Source organism: Saccostrea cucullata, unplaced genomic scaffold (genome assembly GCF_032062105.1).
Source record: "Saccostrea cucullata isolate Sc308-1 unplaced genomic scaffold, CSIRO_AGI_Scuc_v1 ctg2985, whole genome shotgun sequence".
In the NCBI taxonomy this organism is placed as follows: domain Eukaryota; kingdom Metazoa; phylum Mollusca; class Bivalvia; order Ostreida; family Ostreidae; genus Saccostrea; species Saccostrea cuccullata.
Genome location: NW_026931971.1, coordinates 19,131 through 28,147, shown reverse-complemented (window position 1 = coordinate 28,147; position 9,017 = coordinate 19,131). Strand labels below are relative to the sequence as shown.

The window sequence follows — 9,017 nt, the reverse complement described above, 5'->3', positions numbered from 1 at the left end:
ATGGAGTCTTTAGATGATTTGATTTCTGCTGGAGAAAGACTAGGCTATAAACACGATAGTTTACGCAAATATGTGAGCGATCAACAAGCATTGCAGCGTGAAGAAAGAGCGGCAGTTCGTCAAAAGGAGAAAGATGAACGTGAGTATCAACTACAATTGGAGCGTATGTACAATGACCTTAAGCTGAAACAGATGGCTGATGAACATGAGATGGAAATGGCAACGAAGGGCAACATATCAGTGAATGAGGTGAGTAGTAACTCAGTCAAACCAAGTACCCCTAAAATTCCATCATTTGAAGAGAACAGAGATGAGATGGATAGTTATCTGCGAAGATTTGAAAGGTATGCAACAGCTATGAAATGGGAAAAATCTCTTTGGTCAACTCATTTGAGTGCTTTACTTAAAGGTCGTGCTTTAGAAGTTTATGCTTTAATGTCAAAGTCAAAAGCAGATAATTATGATGAGCTCAAAGCAGCGTTACTCCGGAGATATGACATGACGAAAGAAGGTTTCAAAAGAAAGTTTCGTTCTTGTCGTCCCGAAAATAGTGAAACATTTTCTCAGTTTACTGTCAGATTAGGTTCTTACCTCACTCGTTGGATAGAAATGTCTAAGATCTCTACGACTTTTGATGATCTCTTTGATCTTATACTTCGTGACCAGTTCTTACATGTGTGCAATTATGATTTGTTGGTGTTTCTTAAACAGAACGTCCCAAAGACGGCAGATGAATTATGCATTCTAGCAGACCAATTTCGAGAGGCGAGAAACACAAGTGCTTCAAATCTATGTTCAAAGGTTATTAAGAAACCTACGGAAGTACAAGTAAGTAAGACGCAAGTTAAACCTAAAGATCTACAGCAACGACCCCAAAACCAGAAGTCTTCGTTCGTTCCAGTGACAGAGAGAAAATGTTACATTTGTGGTAAGCAGGGCCATATAGCTCCACAGTGTCACAAATCCAAAGGTAAGATTTCAGGCGCGCTAGTGCATAAAGATGAGCGCAGAGACGTTGACAAAACACCAGAGAATTGTTCTGCATTTGTTTGTAGTGAGAACTCGGTTCTCTACTCTCAGGTATGTGACAAATCAACCATTTTAACTTCGGCATGTCACAGCACTAGGAAACCTATGCCACTATCTGCTGGATATGTGGATGGTCAACCAGTCACACTTCTTCGAGATTCTGGTTGTCAAAATATTGTGGTAAGGAGAAGCTTGGTGAAAGATGAAAGTTTAACAGGTAAAAGTGAAACTTGTATTTTAGCAGATAATACCAAGAGAGTTGTGCCACTTGCAAAGGTATGTATAGATTCTCCATATGTGAAAGGTGAATTTGAGGTTTGGTGTATGGAAAACCCTGTTTTTGATTTAATCATTGGAGAGGTACATGACGCAAGGAAACCTCATGATCCCGACCCAGAGTGGAGACCAAAGACTGTCTTAGCAGTGGAGACTCGACAGCAAGCAAAAGAAAAGACCAAACCTTACCCAGCTCTCAGAGTTCCAGATATAGTCAAGGACGATATCAAACCTGAGGATATACAGCGTGAACAACAAGAGGATCCATCCCTTGAAACATCACTTCGGAATGCGAAAGAAGGTCGAATATCGCGCAATGGGAAGGTAAGATGGTTAGAGAAGAGAGGACTTTTGTACAGGGAGTATCAAGCATCGGAAAAAGAAGGAGGTAAGACTTTTTCACAGCTCATAGTACCTTCTAAATTTCGAACGATTGTTATGAAGCTAGCACACGATTCAGTTATGTCAGGTCATCTAGCAACAGGTAGGACTATATCCAGAATTTTGTCAGAATTCTTTTGGCCTGGTATGCAATCTGAAATTAAGCGGTTCTGTCAATCATGTGATACGTGCCAGAGAACTGTTTCAAAAGGAAAGGTGAGCAAAGTCCCGCTGGACAGAATGCCTCTGATAGATGTACCATTTAAGAGAGTGGCAGTAGATATAATCGGTCCATTACATCCGGCAACAGATAAAGGTAACCGATTTATATTAACCTTAGTAGATTACGCAACGAGATATCCAGAGGCTATAGCGCTCCCAGGTATAGATACTGAAAGGGTTGCAGAGGCTTTGTTAGAAATGTTTTCTCGCATTGGGGTACCAGAGGAGGTTCTTACAGACATGGGTACACAATTTACATATGGACTTATGATGGAGGTAAGTAGGCTTATTTCAGTGAAACAGCTGACGACAACACCGTACCACCCTATGTGTAACGGACTAGTGGAAAGGTTTAACGGTACGTTGAAACAGATGTTAAAGAGGATGTGTATCGATCGACCTGTCGGCCCGCCTACGACACTGATCCAAAGAACAAAATACCGCTACATATGTATACCGTCTTATTATTTACTGTACACGATTGCATACTAAATGTTGTTTATTAATACGTATCTTCTTTGTGAAACGTTTACTAAATGCATTAACAAACTGATAAAAGCTATTGCACTGTATTGCAGTCAAATGAAGTACAGAAGAGCACGAACAAAGGGAAGTACTTGAATTAATTACTAAATATTTATACAATAAATTGCAAAAGACTCTGACTAATCAAGGCACATTCATTTTGTCTTTACATTATAATCACTTGGCAAACATCCTACAGAAAATACAAACATCACATGAAAATTAACGAAGATGGTGCCTGTCATCTTTGTTTGACTTTAATATCATACGTTAAACCTAGTTTTTAGGCTGCATTAAGAAAAACTTTCTGTGAACTCAAACATTAACCTAAATACGGAAAACAACCGGAATTTAGATACGAGAAAAAATAGGTTTCTTTTTATATGACAGAGAAAATCATTCCCTTTGGGTGAGTTTACAAAATATATTATTCACGATTATTCTTGCTTTTGCTTTTTTTTTTTGTTTTTTTTAAATAAATTTTGCTTAAAAAATGCATAACAAATAATTTTCTTTGGATAAAAATGATAAGCTTTTGTAGGTAAAACATATCACTGCTTTCACTGAATGTGGGGGATAGATATTAATTTTGGTCCGTCTGACCGTCTGTCATCTGTTTTTCTGGAACATATTCGTTTCTACAATATATCTCGAAAAGCTTTTGAACCTGTGCAATAAAATGTAAAAAGAAAGCTAACTATATCCTAAAAAACCCCAGTTGGTTTCCAAGTGAAAGGTCAAATGCCATTGTCATAAATTTATAAAAGTTGTCTGTTTTAAAACTTTATCTGTCGAGCAATATCTAAAGAAGAATTCAAGCTTTGCGACGAAATTTGCATTTGAGGTCAAATAGTAAAATGTAAAGGTCAAGGTCACAAATTTACACAATCTGCTAGTGTGTAAAACTTTTATTTACGAGCATGTCAAGAAACTTTTGAGCTTTTGCAATGATACTTTATCTTTAAACTTAAAGATTAAAGATAAAATTACACACCCGCCTCTAGATTATTTTTTCCGTAAGCGTGGGACAATTGCTTGTTCTCCCAGATATTGCACGATGGCCATTTGTCGAGGATTTCAAGTTCCATTAACATAGAATATCATTACATGTATAAATCAGATGTGAAATATGAAGATTGCGAACACTGATAAATCTCTTAAATAAATCTTAAACAAGCATTCCTCGAAACACCAGATGTGGGATCAGGTGCCTTCAACATGGTAAAACACAGATCCCTCTAAACACCAGATGTAGAATTAGGTGCCTAGGAAGACTCTGTATGTCTATATTTAGTTTAGAAGCTATGATATAATGTTATCAACAAATTCAGACGACTAGTTGTATTAACACATTATATCGAGGTCATTTTAACGACCTTAAAATTTATATAATTCTGACTGTAAAAAGGATTGTTTTAATCAATTTATTTTTCAGTAACTTGCCTAAATATAAAAAGAATTATTTTACACAAGGTATGAACTTGCCTATCAAATTAGCTGGGTGATATAAACGCCAAATGAAAATAATGAGGGAATATTAGAACATAAATGAAAATGATGATTTTATCATACCTTGTGAAAGAAATTCATTAGATCAAAATCAAATATAGTAAGGAAGAGGAATAATTTCTTTTGTGGAAGGATTTTTTAATAGAGGAACTTTTTTATCCTATTAGAAATTTAATTTTTTTTTTAATTCTAGAATTCCAGTCAATTTTTGTCTTAATAGGAATTTACTAAATATGCAGATTTTTTTTATTGGCTTGATCTACTTTCAATTCAAACTATCTTTAAATTATGTTGATTTGGATTACGTAATCTTTGAAAACAATTTCGATTCAACCAATTTATAAGCTATGCATTATTCTCAAAGAGGCAGGGGCCCGTTTTACAAAAGGATTTACGACTTAAGACCAAGTTTAATTTTTCATATAACTTTTTAATTAACATTATATCAAAAATTATTTTAAACCTTTTAAAAAGAATGTGGTAAGATATTTTTACACAGACAATTTCAAACAGAATTATTAATTTTTCAAAATTTTACAATAATCTTAAGTTTTTGGTCTTAGTCGTAAGTTCTTTTGTAAAACGCGCCCCAGGTGTATACGGTTTTAGATAGACAGATTGGACATATATAGTGTAGCGTTCCTATGTTAACTGAGTTTTCTGAAAAGAAATATATTAAGATAATAATAAAATGAATTAAAAGTCCTTTAAACAGAAGAAAAAGGAGCAGAGCAAACACCGGACCTCCAAAATATCAGGTGGGATCAGGTACAAATGTGTAGTAGGCATCCACTGCCGACCGGTCACATCCGTTGTCTGCTCGATGATCCTTGTCAGGATCAGGAAATAACGGAAAAATTCGTCGAAAACTCAGTGTATAAATAAGGACCTACAAACTCGTAAAAAAACCGCCAGTCAGCAATTAAACCAATGGTTTATTCTATTTGCTGACACGGTCATTGTATGGACCAAAGAACTTGAAAGGATGAGTGATAGTGTCAGAGATTTAGATACTAGTAAGTATTTTAAACATACATGATACAGTTTGCTTCTAGAGGAAATAACAAATTTTAAATACATGTTTATCGGTTAAAACTTTAATATTACTTTTTCGAAACATGTTTTTCATGCATTAAAATAAAAAAACAAAAAAAACAAATGCATTATAATTGAAATATTTTGTTTTAAAGACCTTCAGAAAAGTCATTATTTCGTTAGTGCTTTGATCGATACAATTACCTTGTGCAAATTTAATTTATCGTCAAATGCTTACTGACTTTTTTTCATTCTAATTGTTAGTTTATTGTCTATACACTGAATTGACGACTGATTTTCAGTTATTTCCCGATCATGACAAGGAGCAGGTGTGACTGATCTGCAGGGGATGATCACTCCTCCATGGCACCTGATCCTACCTTTTGGAGGTCCATAATTGCTCTGCTCCTATTTTGTATTCTTTTATGAACTTTTAATCTTAAGTACTGTTTATTATCCCCATTTGATTTATAGAAAATAAACCCCTTTATCCCCCAGTTTCACTAAAATTGAGGATATTTCAATCTTCCGTCCGTTTGTCTGTCTGTAATTTTGACTGATTGAAATTCATAAGATTTCGGACAATAGCCTAAAAAGACAGTGAGTGAAATGTACTACTTGTGTTCTACAAGAACACCCATACTGATTTTTAGGTGCAAAAATAAAGGTTTAAGATCATCGTGAAATAAATATAGGTTCTAGCTGTGTGTTACATTTTCATAGCTTAGAGAGTCTTATGGACATATGAAAATGAATTTCCTGATTTCTCTCCCAATAACAATGAGTGTTCTAAAAATATTGCTTGGTCTGTTATAAGATAGAACACGAGATTATTAACCATTCTGCCAGAGATAAAGACTACGGACATTCCCCGAATGCGTCGCTGTAATTCATGTTTAATGTTTCGCACTCAGCTATACATAGCTATATAACGTCTCAAACGCTCAACTACGACGTCCTGTATTCTAAAACTGAATTTCAAAAGAAACGTGGGCAAAGGAAAAATCAAAGAAAATGTAATAAATAGAATATTCAATGTTTTGTCGTTGAATATTAAATTTAATTCACTCGTGAGACAGGATTTTTTGATATTTTCACTTGTGCCTCAAACTCATGAAATAAAAAAAAAATCCTGTCCACATCGTGTAATTAATTTTATATTCAACAACAAAACATTGAATATCCTATATTTACTTCATATAACAGTTTTCATCGAAAAAGTAATATTTTTTTAGGTTTGTTTTAAAAAATAAGATTTATCATAAGATTTCCAGGATAGAAGATCGAAGGCTAAGGTACTATATTTATAAATCCGTATGATTTCGTAAAATGCCTCTGAGACTTTCCAATGTAAAAGGTGATTGATCTCATATAAATATATCACAACTCCCTTTGGCCTGAAAGAGACCCTATTGATTTTGATCTCAAAAGCTCAAAGGTTAAGTCAGAAATTTATGTGGTTCAAAAATGTCATGTGTTTCAAAAATGGGTTTCCAGAAAATAATTGAATTTCTCTTTGAGTTTTTCTATGCAGTTATACTTCATGACCCAAATCTTTTGTTTTTAAAATTTGAAGGTCATAGGTCGCAAATTTGAACAGTGCGAAAAATATATTTTCAGATGATAACTTCAATATTTTTTTTTCCAAAGACCTCTATTGAGTTTTATGCAAAAGACAAGGATGATAAATTCATATCTTGCATGAAATATTCTCCTGGTGATTACTCTATTTCTCTTTAAAATTTTGCAATGGAATTTTATATCTTTACTCAATATAATTTTTTAAAAAAAAAAATACTGAATATTAAGGCCAAAAGATCAAATTCCAATCATAGAAGGTTATATACAAGTATTGCAAACAGAATGTTCAGAGATTATATAGACAACAAATAAACGGTTATATATTTTTGAAAAAGGTTTCCATGACACAGACCCACAGAACGAATTCTCCATTTCGTGTAAAAGTGGACGGAGCAAGAAACATGAAAACATGGGCGTTGCTTGTTTTGTTTCACAATTTTAGGATCTGCGGAACAGAGGCTAGTCCAGGTGAGCACAAAAATAAGTAATGCCTTATAAATATCTTATTTATGTTTATGACTATATCAACATTTGTATTTCAGTTAAAATCTTATTTTTTCTCTTATGATCATGGTATAGGGTGAATTCACCATGCATCGGATACCCTTGTACTTCTGCAAGTTCTAGCGATATCGCTACCGACGGAAAATTATCAAAATGGAGTTTAACATTTAGTTTGTGATTAAAATACCAATTTGGGACACAATTAAATGCCCTTTATTGAGAAAATATCCTCAAAAATCGAATTTTTAGTGATAACTCAAAATTCACCATGGATCGGACATTGTTTACCATGCATCGGACAGACGGTATTTTGACCAGAAAAATATCATACCTTTATCAAAGTGCTTTAAAATGCTTGATATGGATATATTTTTATCTTTTATCTAAGAAATAACCTTCAACTTAAACTTAATTGACGATATCGTTGCACAAATGTTGAACGATTCAAGAGACCTCAGTCTGCTTTAGAAATGCTTTAAAATGCTTATAATGCGGTAATTCACGCCATTTTTTCATGGTTTATCATACTCTGGTTTGTAGAAATAAATTGAGTCAAATTCCAGACGTCATATATCGATAACTTGTATTTTGACTGAAAATATAGAGTTTTTATTTTCCTTTTCCGCAAAAAACAGCTATCAGATGGGTTCTGTATGAAAATGGTAGTACTTACCATTGCATCGGAAAGTGTCCGATGCATGGTTAATTTGTGTCCGATGTACGGAGAAATGAACATACTAATGAAAAACAGTTCTATGAAGAATTATACGAACATTGAAGTGAAATTTCTTTAAAATTTATGTAGAATTACCAATCTTTGACTTTATTTACCAAAGTCTGAATCGATCCGCTGAAGTCGAATTTTAAGAACGATAACTCTAAAAATCGAAAAATAAAAAATTTCTGGTTATTCCCCTTTGATGATGTAAAATATGACGTAACTTCAAGGCCATTCTCGGGGTATTTTTATCACAACATGATAATAACAATCAGTGTCATTAAAAAATTTGAATCTTCAGCTTCTAGACAAAAACAAATAAATACACAGAACTCTTAAGTTGAAAGAGAATTTATTGTCTAAAGTTGTCCGAAGCAAGGTATGTGTCCGATGCATGGTGAATTCACCCTATATTTGATTGTAAAGTATCCATCTGGTATGGAACATAAAGAAAACATGTTTTAAAAAATTCTTTCATTACAATGATTATTTTTAATCTGTACAAGAAAACAATGATCGAATTATTGATTAATTGATTATATGTTGTTTAACCTCACTAACTCACTCAAATAGAGACGTCACCGTATACTGGTGAAGAGCTACAAATTTTGTCCCATAATCAGAACACAGAACCATTGAGCAGTGAAGGATCTTTTATGTGCAAGAACCTACTGCGACAATGGACCTCGGCTTTTACGGTCTCATCCGAAGGGCCAGTCTCTATCTCCCACAGTGAATTATGAAACTGCGACGAAAAGATCAACCCCTTACTTCGTGACTCTTAAGCAGACGCCCAATCTAATTATTGATATTCTTAAAAACAATAATGAATCAATGGTAGCCAAATTGATTACTCCTTATCGTTGATTAATTTTGGTTCTATGAATGAAGTGTCCTTAACATTTCAAAGGTAATCTGCGATTTGTAATGGTGTGAAAAAAGAAATATCTTTAAAACACTTTTTACCAACAAGAACTTTCTTTTAGTGGGCGTGTCCCTCTCCTTACATTAATGTTATTCTCAAATATATTTGTATTTCAAAGTTTTATTCAATAACCACGGCCCGCCAAATTAATGTTTTTCTCACTTATATCGAATGCTATATTTTGCAACGATAGTATCATGAAAAAACAATGCTTTACAGCACTATGCTGTACTCTTAACAGTAGTTATCATGCACCATATGTCGATAAAGAACACTATTCAAGAGCTAAAGTCTATAAAACAATACTAAAAA

At 33.7% G+C, this 9,017-nt stretch overlaps 1 protein-coding gene across 1 annotated transcript; it reads left to right on the top strand.

Moving 5' to 3' along the window:
- On the top strand, positions 1-2,184 carry LOC134234132 (uncharacterized; the record flags this gene model as incomplete). The annotated part of the gene is made up of 1 exon (XM_062716189.1): positions 1-2,184. A coding segment is annotated over exon 1 (2,184 nt), but the record flags the coding sequence as incomplete, so codon positions are not given.
- Positions 2,185-9,017: the final 6,833 nt, after the last annotated feature.